This window comes from Cyprinus carpio, chromosome B5 (assembly GCF_018340385.1).
Source record: "Cyprinus carpio isolate SPL01 chromosome B5, ASM1834038v1, whole genome shotgun sequence".
NCBI classification, from domain to species: domain Eukaryota; kingdom Metazoa; phylum Chordata; class Actinopteri; order Cypriniformes; family Cyprinidae; genus Cyprinus; species Cyprinus carpio.
The window spans coordinates 3489084-3505797 of record NC_056601.1 but is presented as its reverse complement, the minus strand read 5'-3'; the positions used below and the strand labels follow the sequence as shown (position 1 = coordinate 3505797).

At 33.7% G+C, this 16714-nt stretch overlaps 1 protein-coding gene across 3 annotated transcripts in view; it reads left to right on the top strand.

Moving 5' to 3' along the window:
- The window catches only part of wscd2 (WSC domain containing 2), a 56001-nt gene that overhangs the window by 25728 nt on the left and 13559 nt on the right, over positions 1–16714 (top strand). For all 3 annotated transcript variants that reach the window (XM_042723656.1, XM_042723655.1, XM_042723654.1), the window contains 2 exons: positions 4802–4916; positions 13081–13265. In XM_042723656.1, the coding sequence (XP_042579590.1) occupies positions 4802–4916; positions 13081–13265 (300 nt within the window). The remainder of the gene's footprint in view (positions 1–4801; positions 4917–13080; positions 13266–16714) is intronic.

Here is a 16714-nt window from a genome sequence, read left to right as displayed (position 1 = left end):
CTGTGTGCTTTTGAGCAGGAAGGAGTTTGATTGACTATCAATGTTTTTATCATTCATTAACTAGAAGAATCACTCTGAAAGTGATTGCAACAATATTGTTCGTCTGCTGTGGTGTGGATGCAGCAGCTCTCTTTAAATCAGAGAGATTTTTCAATCTTTAGCTAAAGTAGTGTAATGCAGGGTATGCTGGTGCCGGGGCAGTTTGGGGGCCCACCGAGCCCAGGGGAGCTTTTAGTTGAAACGAGGGAATGAATAGAGCCCTGCACTTGTCTGACAGCTTATCAGAATTCTCGCCCCGAGTCCGACTGGATCCCCTGTCTTTTTTCTTTCTCTGTTCCCCATACACAGCTGCTGTTGCAGCCATTAAAATATTTCAGTTTTTAATGGACAAGTGGTCACATTTCTTTTCGTTTCTTTATTAAGTTAATTTAGAAATATGTTTGGAACATTCTATGTTTGTTAAATTCAAGTTTTAGTTTTTTAAAGGAACGACCAAGGCGCCACCGGCAGCATGAGCATATGTTTGATCAATTTTGCCGCCTTCTCAAATCAATGAATTGCCCGAAATAAAATCTATGGATAAAAAAATATATATAATTCATGGTTTTCACCATATTAATTAAAAAATTTAACCTAGATAAATGTGCGCTGTTAGGCGCATATCTGTTCGATTGTGCCGAGAGTGGAAGCTGAAGCGCGCTTTGCTGGACATGGAGGTGCCAGCGTGATCTCTCTCTCTCTTTTATTCTATATATTTTATCATAAAATTGAAAGTAGGCACTTTGTAGTAACAAAGCACAAAGCTGTGATTATTGGGTGGCTTGCGTGCAACAAATAACTTGAAAACGTTAAATATTATTTCCATTATATACCATAACTAAAACGTAACGTTAATTAAATTGAAAAATCAACAATAGGGCCTAGGTTAAGTTGAGGGGGAAAATTTTTTTTTGCATATGGGGCCGGGGCTGACTTGCTACGCCACTGGTTATAGTAATTGTTTTTGGTGTGTACTGGCCTTTATTCATAGACTTTGCATTTGTTCTTTGATTAAAGAACCTGAAACTTTAGTCACTTGGTTTACAGGGTGCATTTTGCAGCAGTGCAAGTTACTTCTATTACAGTGAACTTTAAACCACAAGAAACAGCTTGATAAAATTGCCCATGTGGGCCCCTGCAAAATTAAAGCATTTTTCTCTGTGAAAGATGGACTGCATCTGGAAAAGTCTCACCACAGTGCCCTATGCTAACTCTCTATAGTTCACACAGTAACCCACAAACAGGCAAAAGAAAGCCAATTAGTGGATTGTTCAAGTCTTGGGTCATTACCTTTATCCATAGTGAGGTTTAAACAGATGGTTCTCAAGCGTAACCCTCAGGGCCTATAGTTGAAAAAAACTGCACTCTTTCCTTTTGACAGTCATATGTGGTATGAGTTTAGCAATCAACCTCTGGTAAAGAGGAAGCCACAGAGTAATAATAGTGTAGATTGTATCTTCATGATTGCAAAGACACATTTAATTTTAAAGGAAGTCAAGGACATGAACATGATCTCAGAGCCCCAACATCCTTCTATGTAATCTACAGTATCTGCCATATCAACAGCAGCGGATGGGCTGACTGTGCAGAGGTGGAAATGCACAACTGTCAGAGCGACCGTCATGCATTTCCACCTCTGTACTGTCAGCTCTTATGTTTGTGGTCTTTGTGACACTATCTAAGATCTACATCAAAAACTCATTTTACACAGAAACTCATCGTTAAGCAATAAGAAAAGTGCATAGAAATACATAGACACTTTTCCTCGGCACGAGAAAAAGAAGGGAAACAAAGTATCAGTTTACAAAGTTGTGTCTTTAAAACACGTAAGACATGTGGAAGTACAATCCTTTTTAATTTCGTAATTTATTGTATTTTGGGGTGAAACCGGATATTGAATGAGTGGAAATAATGCAGAACTTGATTTAACAGAACTGATTATGTAATAACTGCAGAGAAATGTATTTGTTTTATATGGATTTGTAATTAGATTATATTCAGATTTTTAAAATATCCTGCACTGTTGAATCATGAAGACCACGGACATGTATTAAAGCACAGGGGGGTCAATTATGAGGTCATGCTGGCTTATACAGTGTTCTTTTTTTCTCTTCCATGTGCTTTCCCTGTCTCCACTCTGCCTCCTTCAGGACACTTTTATAACTTTTACCATGTTCATGTCTGTCATAGTAATACAAATAATAATAAGTTATTATTGTTCTTATTTTAGGGGAGGCTGGGGCTAGAGCTCATAACCATTTTATTCCAGAAAATATTTTGTGACAACTAGCCCTGGTGTTCCCTACACTATTTATCTGTATTATTACTATTATTATTAATATTAATTTTAAATGTATAGAACATTTGATAACACTTTACCTAAAACCTTTATGTATAATGCATTATATATATATATATAAAGTTATGCCTTGTAATGCACCTTATAATGCATTTTTCAATCTGATGAATAATTGTACATTATAACACTTATCAATTCATTGTTACACTATGCATATGTAATTAACTTACAATTATTTACAACAAGATATAATGTATTACAATGCACATTATGACTAATTCTAATGCCATTATACCCATTAATAACCCTTTATGCTGCATTATACATAAAGGCTTTAAGTAAAGTGTTACCAAACACTTTAATAATAGACACTCTAATAAAATGAATAACTATTATTATTACAATGGACAAATATCAGACACAAAAGCAAAGAAAAAAAGACCTATCCTTTTTACATTACAAGAAAATATTAAAGGTTAATATATGCAAAGCTTTAGCCTGCTTGTTAACAAAATAAAATATAAGCCTGATTCAGACGGCAATTGTAAGCGATTTTAAACATTCACAGGGGTTAGTCATGATTTTATAGTCCAGAATCCTGGTGTTTTTCTCTCTGGCCCAGCTTTTCTCATTTTAGCAGACACCAAGGTTGTGTGGTAATTCAATTGTCATCTGAATCCACATCTCTGAGTTTATAAAAAAAAAAAATTGATGCAAAATTCAATGTATAATTCTTTCGACTGCTGTATTATATAGGCCTATAATTACATGCATAAAAACAATTACCATCTGAATAGGCCTAGAAGCAAATTTTATAATGATTTTTTTCTTGATTTTTTTTTTTCAAAATTAATTTTGTGATGTTGAGATTTATTTAAATGTTATGCAAAGCTTTTATAATTCATTCCAGTTCTCGTCTTTATTATATTTCACATATCCAGAGCTAACGGTTCATGCAGAGACCTCATCATGTGAGTACAGCGGAGCATCATTATCTCTGTAGTCGGGCTGCTAGTGAGAGTTTGATCCGTGCATTTAGCTGCTTCACAGAATGGCAATCCAGTGAGTGAATGAGTGATAAAGCAGATTACCGAGCTTGCCCTCTGTGCCTGGAATACGATTAACTCGCAGCTTGTGATCCTGCTCGCTGCTTTTTAGACAATTGCAATTACTGTAATGTTGAACTGGTTAGTGTGTGTATGTGACAGAACCATCCCATCTCAGCTATTAGAAAAAACATGAAATCCTAATGGTGTACGATGAGATTACAGAGGAAGAACGGATGTCAAGCAATAGGGCATTTTGGGTCATTTGTGTATGTACTGTATGTCACAAACGTTGAGATTGATGAAGCAAAAGGTGCATCAGACAGTGAATATTTGTCCCAGAACAATGTGACCGTATCCAACCTGTAGATGTTTTATAATGACTTATGTCACAGGCTGTTTACATATGAAATGGCTTTCTCTGTATGGTAGCTACCAATCACAATATGTGTTGCCAGACTGTTAGCACTTGTTATAATTCAACAGTAAGTTCTGGGTTCTAAACAAATCAAGCTCTTTACAGAAGAAAGTTGATTGATTATCACATTTTATTGCCTCAGTTTTTGAAACCAAGCTAAATATTGTTTGCATAATGCAGTTACAATGGAAATCGATGGTGAAAAGCATTGCACCTGTTTAAATTAAATTTATTTATTGAATAAAAAATTCATTTTATTGATTTATTATATTTGTTTTATAATAATTATATATACGTATATATGTGTGTGTGTACAGTATGTATGTTTATAAATATATATATATATATATATATATATATATATATATATATATATATATATATATATGTGTGTGCTGTCAAACGATTGATCGGAATTAATCACATCCAAAATAAGTTTTTGTTTGCATAATATATGTGTGTGTTTTGTGCATATTTATTATGAATATATAAATACACACACACGCATGTATTTATTTCAGAAAAATATGTTATGTTTATATATTAAATATTTTTATTTATAATATAAATTATATTAATATAAATATAGACATGTAAATACATGTAAATATTTTCAAAATATATACTGTGTGCGTGTGTATTTATATATTGCAGACTTAAGTATTATAATTCTACTTATTCACAATATTTATAATATTTAAGTCTGTATTATGAATGTATCCAGTGTTATTATTATTATATATATTATTATATATATTATTATTGTTATATGTTAATTCTCTCATCCAGTGCCAAGTCCTATAGCTTTGGTTGTAATTTTACAGTTTGGCCACTAGATGGTGCTGTGTTTCAACATTTAAAAATGTGCTTTACAACCTTGCATGTTACTCACCAGGATATAATTGTTACTAGATATCAAATCAGTACTTTCATTTCTTTTTCTCAAATTGTTGTTACTGGAATTAGTAGTGATTTTTTTTAACATCTTTTTCTTTTTAGCAAAGTACATCGGCTGTTATGTTGATGACACACAGAAGCGGGCTCTTAGAGGGGTTTCCTTTTTGGACTACAAAAAAATGACTGTCTTCCGCTGCCAGGACAACTGCGCTGAAAGGTACATCAGTCGAAACTTTTGATCCATGTACAAGACCACACACGTTTTTATCAAGATAAGGACTTTCTTTTGACTTGTATTGTTTATTATGCTCTGCTAATGATGTTTTCTGTGCCTAACCACAAAACACAAGTTCAATTAAAACTTCCTTTAAGGCGATTTACAGATAACTCCCCCCCACAAATCAAAGGTTTTACTATCATTTTAAGATGACATTTTATACCCAAAATGTTTGTATAAACCTGACTTTCACTTCCAAACAAACGCTCATGTCATTATGTTATTGCTCTCTCCCTGGAGATAATAACCCTTAACTGACAAACATGAGTAATTTAACACTCTTTAAACTAATCTAATTCCCTTGACCCTTAACTAACTGAGAGGGGAGGGTTACCAAGATACGCTGTTTGCTCTGATAGTCATCTGATGTTTCATGTCACAAAGATGTGTGCTTTAACATGAACTCTTGTTTTCAGGATGTGTGTTCACAAATGTAAAAAAAAAAAAAAAAAGTTCACATTTTTAAAACTAAAAGGAATAGTTTATCCAAAAATTAAAAACATTAACTCACCCATGTCTTTCCAAATCTGATTTAGTTTCTTTTTCCTTGAAAAACACAAGAGGAGAAACTGAAGACACTGAATGTTCGAACCAGACAGCAAGCACTTTCGGCCCAGATCTGGCCCGCATCTGGCCCGTATGAAATCCATGCGGGCCAGATGTGGGCCGAAAGTGCTTGCTGTTTCTGTGGTGTAACAGTGAATCAGAACTGAGGCTTTCAAAGTTAAAAAAAAAGTATAAACTACATCATCATAAAACTTTCTTAAGGCATTTGAAAGCTGTGTTAGAGAATCATTATAAAAAAATATGCATTTTATAAATCTGAACAAATAAGCCAGTAAAATATGTTTGTTATATAATATATTAATAGATTGATAATAATTGTTTAAATTAATATAATAGTTCATACTTTTGACTCATCCTTTTTCTTAAAAAATGGTTTGAAATGTGAAGTTTCTTTTTGTTTTTGTGAAAACTTGTACCTGAACTGTAAATCAAGCTTTTAAAAGTTATTTTACAGTTTAATATGTGACATTGCCCTACCCTGCTCATATCATATGCTATTAATTTTATTTGTGCATGTCTTAAAGAAGTTCTCAAATTTGAGCTTAAAAACCCTGCAGAAACTCTGGTTTACTTTAATGATCATTTTATTCTGCTTTTACATCCTTGTTGCATCACCACCACTCGGTATTTTTATGAAAGTAACAACCAACTAGTTTTTCCACAGTTAAAAAAAGGCATGCAGGTTTAGGACAACATTAGGGTGGGAAAATTAATTCTTTTATCTGTGAGTGAACTATTGATGTTGCTTTTCACTTTCATTCCTGTTAGCATTCTTGTTTACATCCTCTTTATTCAGTTCCTCATTCCTTCGTGCTTTCTGTCGATTCTTAACATCAATCTGTGTTTTGGAAAAGCTACAGAAAGAGAGAGGGAGGAAAAGAGGTTGTGGGATCAGGACTGCTTTAAATGGAGTAGTTTGTGTTACAGATACAGCGATTTGAGAGAGAGAGAGAGTCAAAATAAACACAGCACATCTGTTTGTTCTCAGTGCTGTACTCCCACTCTCAACGTTCAAGAATCCTGCCGCTCTTATTGAGGAAATTAGGAGCAGATACATCCTGCATGAGCCAGAAACTAAAGAAGGGCTTCCTATTACTGTCCTCCTTTGATTAAAAAATCGTGCATATAAAATTGACCTCATGCATCAAGTTTCAAAGGACAGCTTTATATTAGAAACAGTAGTCCTCTGAAGCATTGAAACCACAGTGTCAGCTTGAGTTCTCACTTTTTTTTTCAAGAGGGGGGTTGAGGACTGGAAACAAAGGCACAATGCAATTCAAATTTGTGCATAACAAAATGCACTGATAGATTTTACAATTATTTGTGAAACCGTGATATGTTAAAAAGGCCAAACCATGGCAAAACCTTTCTTCCAAGAGTGCGTAGAAACTAAATTTTTCACCTAATGCATCAGCTGAATCGAAACAGATTTCTAAGCAAAACAGTAAAGCTTGCATCCAGCTCTGAATTTGAGGGAAGGTACATTGTTGTTCAAGTGTCAGAACATTAACCACATGCTTTCTGTTCTTTATAAGATTGTTATCTACATGCACACCCATGTGCACCACATAAGCCCTTTGTATAAAAAAACCTGTAGTACACTTGGTACACTCGCTATCGAACAGCGGGTTATTAATTTGAAATTGTAATAGCGATTATTAATTACGATTAAATTGATGTTTACACCTTTGTTTGAAGCAACTGCAAGCCATATTTTTATATATAAAAATAAACAAGCTGAAAATGTTATCTGAATTTTTTTTTATTGCTTTTCTATAGTATTAAGCCTCAAATGTCAACTATACATTGGATAAGTTTATTCTTTAAATAAAAAGGTAAAAATATGCATGGTATTATAATGTTATACTAAAACTAAAATTAAAACAGTGGGAAAACCCTTAAGATAACATGTAGAAAGAAAAAAGCATCTTAACCCTCTGAAGTCGATTAACGCGGATACGCGTTTTGAGGCATTTTCTCCTGATAACCCCGAAAAGAACTTAAATTACACTTTCAGTTTTGATCGTACAGATAAGAGCAATACATCAATCCAATATCTATAAAGGGTCTATTTTTATTTGTATCCACACATAATAACAACAAAACTTTGTGCATTTATAAAATAAAGAAAACAAACAAGGTGCGCTGTCTGCAGCCTTGGTCTGCGGTGATCTTCATCCGGAAACGCGTCATTAACCCTCTGAGGTCTAGGGGGTTTTGTGTTTTCTTTAGTTGCTGACTTTTGTCTTTTTTTTTAGTTGCTTATAAATGGATACATGGCTAAAGTCTAATAACACTGTAATCAGTACAAACTGGGCAACAATAATATGTAAATAGCATGTATGTACATGATTGAAAAAACTAAAATTTTGAAGTCACTGAAATAAGGTCATAAAACACCTAGAGAACATTTGTTCACAAACCTGGAGCTTGTAGCCTAGAATTTCTGCTTCAAAATGATGTGAAAATCATCTTGTTTACTCACTCACAGAAAACTATAGATTGATTTAAATTTTCCAAGATACTTTTTGTTTCATAATGGCATATGTGAGTAGGCGTCAACTATCATGAATATTTGTGTGATTCACACCTGAGATAAGACCCGCATAATGAGCTGCATAATGAGCCTTTCAGTCAAGTATGTGACCGAGAGGGAAGAGTTACAAGAAAGAATGTGAGGACAAAAAAAATGGTTCAAAATAGGTTTGTAGTTTATTTAGAATATATTTAATTATCCCACAAAATAACTTGAGATTAACTTGCAGTTAAACAGTTTATTAGGAACAATCAAAACTGACTTTCAAAGCTGAATTTTTAGCATCATTACTCCAGTCACATGATCCTTCAGAAATCATTCTAATATTCTGATTTGTTACTCAAAAAAACATTTATTATTATTATTATTATTAATAATAATAATTTGGAAAAGATGATTTTTTTATTAATCCAAAGAACAGCATAGTTTCTAACATGATTACTGTATTTATCATCACTTGTGTGCTAAATAAGTTTATATATATATATATATATATATATATATATATATATATATATATATATATATATATCTATATATCTATCCGACTCCCAGCTTTTAAATGGTATAGTGTATATTGATACACTTGGAGTAAGACTGGAGTAATGATGCTGAAAATTTTGCTTTGATCACAGGAATAAATTAAATTTTAAAATATATTCAAATAGAAGGCAGTTATTTTAAAAAGTTCAAATATTTCACAATATTACTGCTTTAGCAAATGCAACTTTATGTATTTTGGATCAAATAAATGCAGGCTCATGTCATGTTGAAATATATAAATGAACGTCACATACCTGGCATTTCCAAAATGTATATTGTTTATGTGCTCTGAAGGACATACTTTTTTGAAGAGACATTGAAGAGATGGGAGTGTGTGCCTCGCTTGGTCTTAGCTGTGTTCCAGGTTCCTGAGTGGGCTGCTTATTTGCATTGGCTCGCTTTGCAACAGGTTATTATTTATCTGAAATAAAAAAGTAAGCATGCTGTTTATGCATATAAACTGCATTATTAACATTATTGTGATGGTCACTGATACTACTAGTAATTTATAGGAAAAAAAGAACACCGTTACCACATAGCACATTTATTATCAGTGTTAATTACAGCTTACTTGATAGATTTTTTATTTATTTTTTTTACCTCAGACGCTTGCAAACACCAATGACGGGGTATAACACGTCAAAAATATTTACACCAGAGCAGATATTGATGAACAGAAGCTTTGTTACATTCTTGAAATCACAAGCATGCTTTATATGAAGGCCTATACAATATATATATAGTTCTAACCATATATGGCTATATTCGTGAACAGAGAATAGCCTATCTCAGTAAAGTTTTGTCTAATCATTCTTACTGACATTAAGCTAGCAACATTATAACTCTTATTACTTTTATATCGTATTGCTGTCTATGTTATAGAACATAGAAAAAAATAAAAATAAATAAAAACATCCTGGCATCGTGGAACATTGAGATGATGTAAATGAAACTTCATAATGCTTCACCTGATTATACATTTAGTCAGGAATTATAGTTTGAAAAAGTCTAACTAGTAAAATGTGTACAAGTTATATGAAAACTAGTACAAGCAGATTAATAATAAAAAAGACTTACTCATGTTTATCTCTGCTGGGTCAGCCGCTTCGTTCTTCTTTCTGAGCTAATCCAAATCTTATTCCTCTCAGCGGTCTTTTTGAGTTGAATTATGTCTTATTCCTCTCAGCACGAAGCGAACAGTAACATTTAAAAAACGTGAAGTACAGTCTCGCTGCTTTGTTTGCTCTGATGAGGGCGGTTACCCGCGCAAGCTTCAAGTGGACGCTTATAATAACAATAGTGTGCTCGGCGCGTGGGCGTGGTCACATTAGATATAATGAAGGGAGACGTGAAAGACGGACATCACGTTGTTTTCATATGGATTACTTTATCACAGAATATTTGTTTTTGGTAGACATGTCAGGCTTTCTATAGATATATCGCTCATGTCTCTGTGTTGAGTATTCACTGAGTTACAGTTCATTTTAAGCATGCAGAATAACATAAGTGGACTTTGAACGATTAATTGCTGCTTTGGACGATTATGTAATTGTGGAATCCGTAATTGTAATCACGATTAGAAATTCGATTAATTGTGCAGCCCTAGGTTCTGTCATATAATTACATTTAGGCACTTTCGCACACATACTTCTAGGAATTCAGTTCTAGAAACTAGCCAGAATGGTGGTTCCTAGAGAACCAAGTTCTCCCTCGGGCCATTTTCCTGGTTGCATTCGCACCAGCAGCAGGAACTCTCAAGCGGCCGACAGCGACGTCTTTATGCGAGGCATTTACAAACATCAACAACCGGTGAATGGAGAACGCCTTGATCAGAGCTGTTTTTGTTGAGTGTTGTGGGTTTTGTGATTACAGATAACGGAATGTAACATGCACAAGTTACACAATTAAAAGAGCATGAAAATCTGACTAAATCTCCTATTACAACATGCAGTGTTAAATGCCGTTGTCACAGTTTTCTATGTTCGTGCATTAAATATTTTTTCATGACTTTTTAAAAAAGCAGAGTACCCAGTGTTTTGTATTAATTTGGCCAGTCAACGTACGCTTACCTCACTGGTAGCTTCTGTAGAACTGATTTAGACCCTACTCTGAAGTAAATTAGTTCCACCAAAATGGAGTTCCTAGAACTAAATACGTTTCTAGTTCCTGCAGTCAGAACACACCAAAAAGGGGTACTTCCACATATTTCTCGGAACTATGAAAAAGTTTGGCAAATTGTCAAAACTTAAAGTCCCCGATATACTTCAAACGAAATCGAAGAACGAACTTATATGACATAATTTCAAAAAACACATAGGAGCTTCATCACGGTGTCTGTCACGCGACTCTGTTCCACTTTCCGGCTTGAACTGATGGCAAAACTAAGGACATTATTACCTGTCTTTACATTTATTTTGAAAGATGAAGCTCGTGATTACAGAAAGGGGCGTTACATTTCCGACGAGTGCTTGCGGTGTTCGGCCAATCACAGTGCACTGGGTCAGTTGGCCAGTCAGAGCAGACTGCGCTTGTCTGTATTTGAAAAATAATGTGTTTTTTGAACATTAAAGCATGTCAACATATTCTGTTGCACCAAATACACAAAATAATGATCTTTAAAAAAGCATCATATGACCCCTTTAAAACATCTTTAAAACTTGTGTTTTATCTCTGAATTTCAAATCAATTATCATAGCACAAGTGAAAGGCAACAAGACTCTTCTTTTTCCGTGTACCCCGCACATCCCACACGTAAGTAGTTGTTGACTGTAATGCCAGTAGAAATTGGCATTTTTTCTGACTTCTGGTTGTTGTATGGATCACATCTTTCAAACTGACATACGATAATGCCCCCAAATGCCTGAATTTCACAACAAATGCCCTCACCCTCATTGCTTCTATCCTTCTTTATCCTCAACAACTCAATTTAAAAGGTCTGTTGTAATAGCATGCAGCACCCAATGTTTTTGCGTGGATATTGGATCACGAGTAAAGTACAAAGCCTAGTGTACATAACGAATAACATGATATATATATATATCACCCAGTGCAATGCATGCTTTCAGTTTACATGCTGTTATGAATATATATTTTTTTCTGATTAGGTAATATTAACATAATGAATTTGTTTGTGATCACAATACAAATGACATTCAAAACAGTTAAATAACCACAATTTCAACAGTAAACATTTTATTGTGCAAAAAATGCCGAACTAACTATAGGCTACTGTATATTTTTTACACGAACTAAATGAAGCGTGCAAAAACATCATCAAAATTCAAAATAATTTAAATTTTAATTAGATTAAGTAGGCTAGAACATGTGGGTCTGTTTGTGGTGTTGGATAATAAATACATTACAATAAATTTAAAACAGCCTAATGATTCAATTTCCTGTTTTAATCTTCTGAAATCTGCTTCTCATCGCTCCTTATGTTCCGTTCCATCTTGTGCACAGCCCCCACAGCTTTCAAAGTATACTTGGATATGCGTAGATGGATGAACTCGACACACGCGCCTACACTTCTATCTCAACAGTCACTTATTGTACCCGGACTGTTCATGCAGTCACAAAAATGGGACAGTTCTAATGATCTAGCCCCACCCCGATGTCATCGTCCATCGTGATGTTTCACTGCAGACACAGTCCGATGCCAATTTGCTAGACATCGCCCAACCCTAATAGTTTAGCTCAAAATGTTACAAGGCACAGTGAAAACATTTGGATTCTTGTTGAAAGAGAGAGGCTTGTGAGCCCAATGCCCTTTCAGTTTCACTTTAAATAAAAAAAATTTAGCTTGCCACTTGTATGTTGTTTATAGTGAATGCTGCTATAGCCTAATTTGTCTTTTATAGTTTAATATCCAAGTTATTTTTCATTCGTTCACTCTTTCTCTATGTTGTAAACTCTAGGCTTCTAAACGAGGTGTGTTTTTAGCACATTTATTAACGTACGATCATTCATACGATGGAATACGAAAAGTTTCATAAATCACATGTGAAGTCGTAAGTTGATTTGTACACTCAGATCTGTGCTAGTTTCTATGTTAAATTGTTCAATGAGGTGTAACAACTTCCCATAATTTTTGTACATATTGTACCTTTTTCCAATCAAAAAATACCAGCCTACAAAGCAATAGCTAATAAATTTATGCTATATTATTAACACATATTTCATTTTGCAACTGATTAATTGTAGTTATGCACCTCAGTTTTGAGTGAATATTGCAAGAATTATCCACCTGTTCTGGTTTGTAATGTCCAGAAACACTATTTTGTATTTACTTTTGTAATTTTGTGCATACTCTTCTAGAGAAGAATCAGATAACGAGCAGGGCTTCATATCGCATTTCTTAATAGCTTAGCATGTTGAAACGCTAACTGGCAGTCCACTGCCCTGACATTGCAAATAACTGAATGATTAATGATGTTTTCTCTCTTTGTCCTGTGTTATTAGGGGTTATCTCTATGCGGGTCTGGAGTTTGGAGCTGAGTGCTACTGTGGCCATAAAATCCAGGCACCCAACGTGTCCGAGAGTGAATGTAATATGGAGTGTAAAGGGGAGAAGAGTAACATCTGTGGAGGACCTAATCGACTGTCCATATACAGACTGGAGTTGAGCCAGGAGTCGGCCCGCAGATGTGAGCACCCTGACACACACAAACACTTACACATACATGCTCGCATATATCTGGACGGGTGCACAAATGTGACTCATCACTGATATCAATCTCAAAAGCGGAAAGGAACCCGTGACTTTCATAGATAAGACCAACTAATTTCTTACAGGAAATTGGGTAAGTGTTTACGTAAGTTTTGGTTTGTTAATATTAACTACTTAAACAGCATTTATTAATCTTAATGTTAATTTCAACACTTATCCATTTTAAATTTTAAAAGGTTACATTTGGTTGATGTACTGAGAACTAACATGAACAAAAAATGATCAGTTGTGTTTTCAATATAATTAACAAAGATAAGAAATGCTGTAAAATAAATCAATAAGCCCCAAGAAGCCGTGGTTTACAGTGAATTTCTAACAGCTTAGGGGCTTTGTTAGGCATGACGCAAAGCGGAAAACCCCTAAAACCCCTTTAGCTGTTATAAATTCACTGTAAACCACGGCCTCACAGGGCTTATTGCTTTTATAAAACGGTTATTCCATATATATGTAGCAAGGTTTCACAAAATAAAACAATGCAAATAAAATGTAATATTAATAAAAACATTATTCTTCCACCAAACAATGTAGTTTCCCAGAAACTGTTGTGGTTGCAACAAAGTGGTTGCCGAGCAAACACAGACATAAACAAAGGTGTATGTTTGTAGAGAAATTTACAACAGCTTTGAATGCAGCTCAACCAATCAGAATCAAGGACCGTAACTATCCGTTTTATAAATATATTTTCCTAATGTTAACAAATGAGACCTTAATGTTTATTGTTAACAGAAATTGGCTGTCTTGTTTATTTTTAAGCAAATAATCAAAGCATGATTCCAAGAGTGTAGCACAGGGCCAATGGCTTGCCACCATCGAGTTTTTGGGGGAGTGATTATTATGAATGATTTTGTTTTCTGTTTGTTTTCTAGTGATTGCGGAAAAATTCAGTGGCATTGTTTCAGGGTTCCCACGTGTCCTGGAAAATTTTTATTAAAAAAAATGTGATTGTGTTTTCCTGTAGCCAAGAACAAACAGTTCACCACTGGCCCGAAACGATTAATGTTAGTAGTAGAAAATGTACCATAAACGTGGCATAAATCACAACTGGCCAGTTTTTTCTCCAAACATGTAATCGACAGTCACCTCTTTTGTTTTATTTCAGGCAATCTCTGTTCCAGACTTTTCAAACAAACTGTATTACAACCATTTTCCTAAATGTCATTTGTGAAGAAATATTACAAAGTCTATAAATGGGCCGTTAACAAAGGCAAGAGATGCTGAAGAAACAATGAACAAAATCATTTGTTGTAATTTATAATTTTAAAGAAGTGATTTTATAGGTAAGTCATGGCCATGAAGAGTGTGTTTTAAAGGAATATATTACTCTAGGGCCAGTGTTGCCAACTAATTTTCAGTGGAAGTTGCTAAAGGATGGTCATTTTTTTGCTAAAAGTTGCTAGATGATGTTGTAATGTCATTGCATGATGACATCATTACATAATTATGACGCAAAATTGTCACTACTTCAAATCTCAGCAAAAAATATTTTTATGTATGTTAATTTAGATTTGTTCAAAGGCGAAACACTGCAGGTGAATAGGGTAAAAAAATTAATTAATAGTTATCACCTTACTTACCAAGTTGATTGATTACATTGATAATTGCAAACATTTTTTGTATTACAAGTTTTCTAAAATGTTATATTTAAATATGCAAATGAGGCGTTATTTAATGAAATATGCACTAATTTGCATACATTTCTAGTACAAAAATCTGAACACAGGATGAAGTCAGTTTTAAAATTCTTGTTTAATTTTTTTGACATATTAGAGTCAAATGTTTTTACAGAAGGAATTCTGGGTATCTCTTTTTGTCACTCCATAATTCAGAAAATACTTTGAACAGCTAGAAAACAATATATTTTCACCATTTTTTGGGGAATAAAATGTTGTATATAATAAAGAAAATTATATATGAACAAATCCCTCTGTAAAAACCTTCAGAATATAGACAGGAATAAACATTTAAGGTTTGGGTGTGTGTAAGTGCCACTGAAGTGGAGATTTATGGCTCAGAGTTGGAGAAAAAACTCATTTTGAGAAAACGGCCTTTAAAAATATGTATTGTAATTTAAATCTATTGACACAAATAGATAAAGTGCTATAAAAGAAACACTTAACAGTGTCTTTTGTATGTTTTCTTTCCATAAGTCTGAAAAAACACTTTATGACAAGCCAAAAATACACAAAATACAAAAATAAACATACTGTACAGTAGGCCTATAATTAGGCTTTTCATTATTTTCTTAAAATAATATAAGGTAATATAATATTAAAATATAAACTGTATTTTAAATACAATAATGAATTATTGAACACACATTTTGAACAAGGGCCTACAATTTAAGTTTTTTTTTTTGTTTTTTTGTTTTTTGAGCTAGTAAACTAGTAAAACAACACATTCTGCGCTGCATTTTCCAAAAGCTTTGTAAGCCTAAGCCTAAAAACAATCGTATGACTGATCTTAATATTACGGTCTGTTTCCCAAAAGCATCGTAACTTAAGTAGCACTTGAAAATCATCGTAGATCTACGAGTGCTCTGGAGTAAGAAGACAGATTTATGCAGTCACCTGCAGGACAATCCGCAGATTACACCTTTAACGTTATTCAAATGCAATGTGGTTATATTATAAAGTTTTGATTGTACTTTATTGTACACTTTTACTCGTTTTTGTTTTATTTTTGTTCTTTATATGAATTTATAAATGAAATAATTAAAAAGGGCAAAAAAATAGAAATACACATCTCAATTGAATGACTGAAGAAGAAAAAAATTAATAAAAGTAGTAATGTAGGAAAAATCTGTCAATGACTTACTGACATGCATAAAAACCATTGCATGGACCCGGAAATAACGTCTCTATATAGATATTATATACTATAATATATATTTTTGTATAAAATATATTGTATATTATTATGTAAAGTATAATATTATACATATAAATGAAATATAATATAGTATAATATAATTGTTATTACAGTATATCCAAGTTGTCTGGAATGCAGCCATCGGATGGACTGGGAGTAAAAAACGGCCCTGGATTTTCTCCCAAATAGGCCCACCAAAACTACAAACAGCCTCTACTATCTCCCAATATTAAAGCAATTCTGTCACATTTATGGCAAATAACATCACAAAACCCATGGTGACCCTGCTGACAAAAACAATAGAAACCAACACAGAAATTCTAATGATTTCCACTACAAATACCACTACAAACCATCAGCTTTTAACCATTAAAACTATTGGTATCATGTCGTGTGTTTTTTGGGGCATATTACATTAGGATTTAATGGCTTTAACAAAAACCACCAACAGAAGGCGACCAATTACCACCAGAGACCAATAGGCACCATTACAGTTTC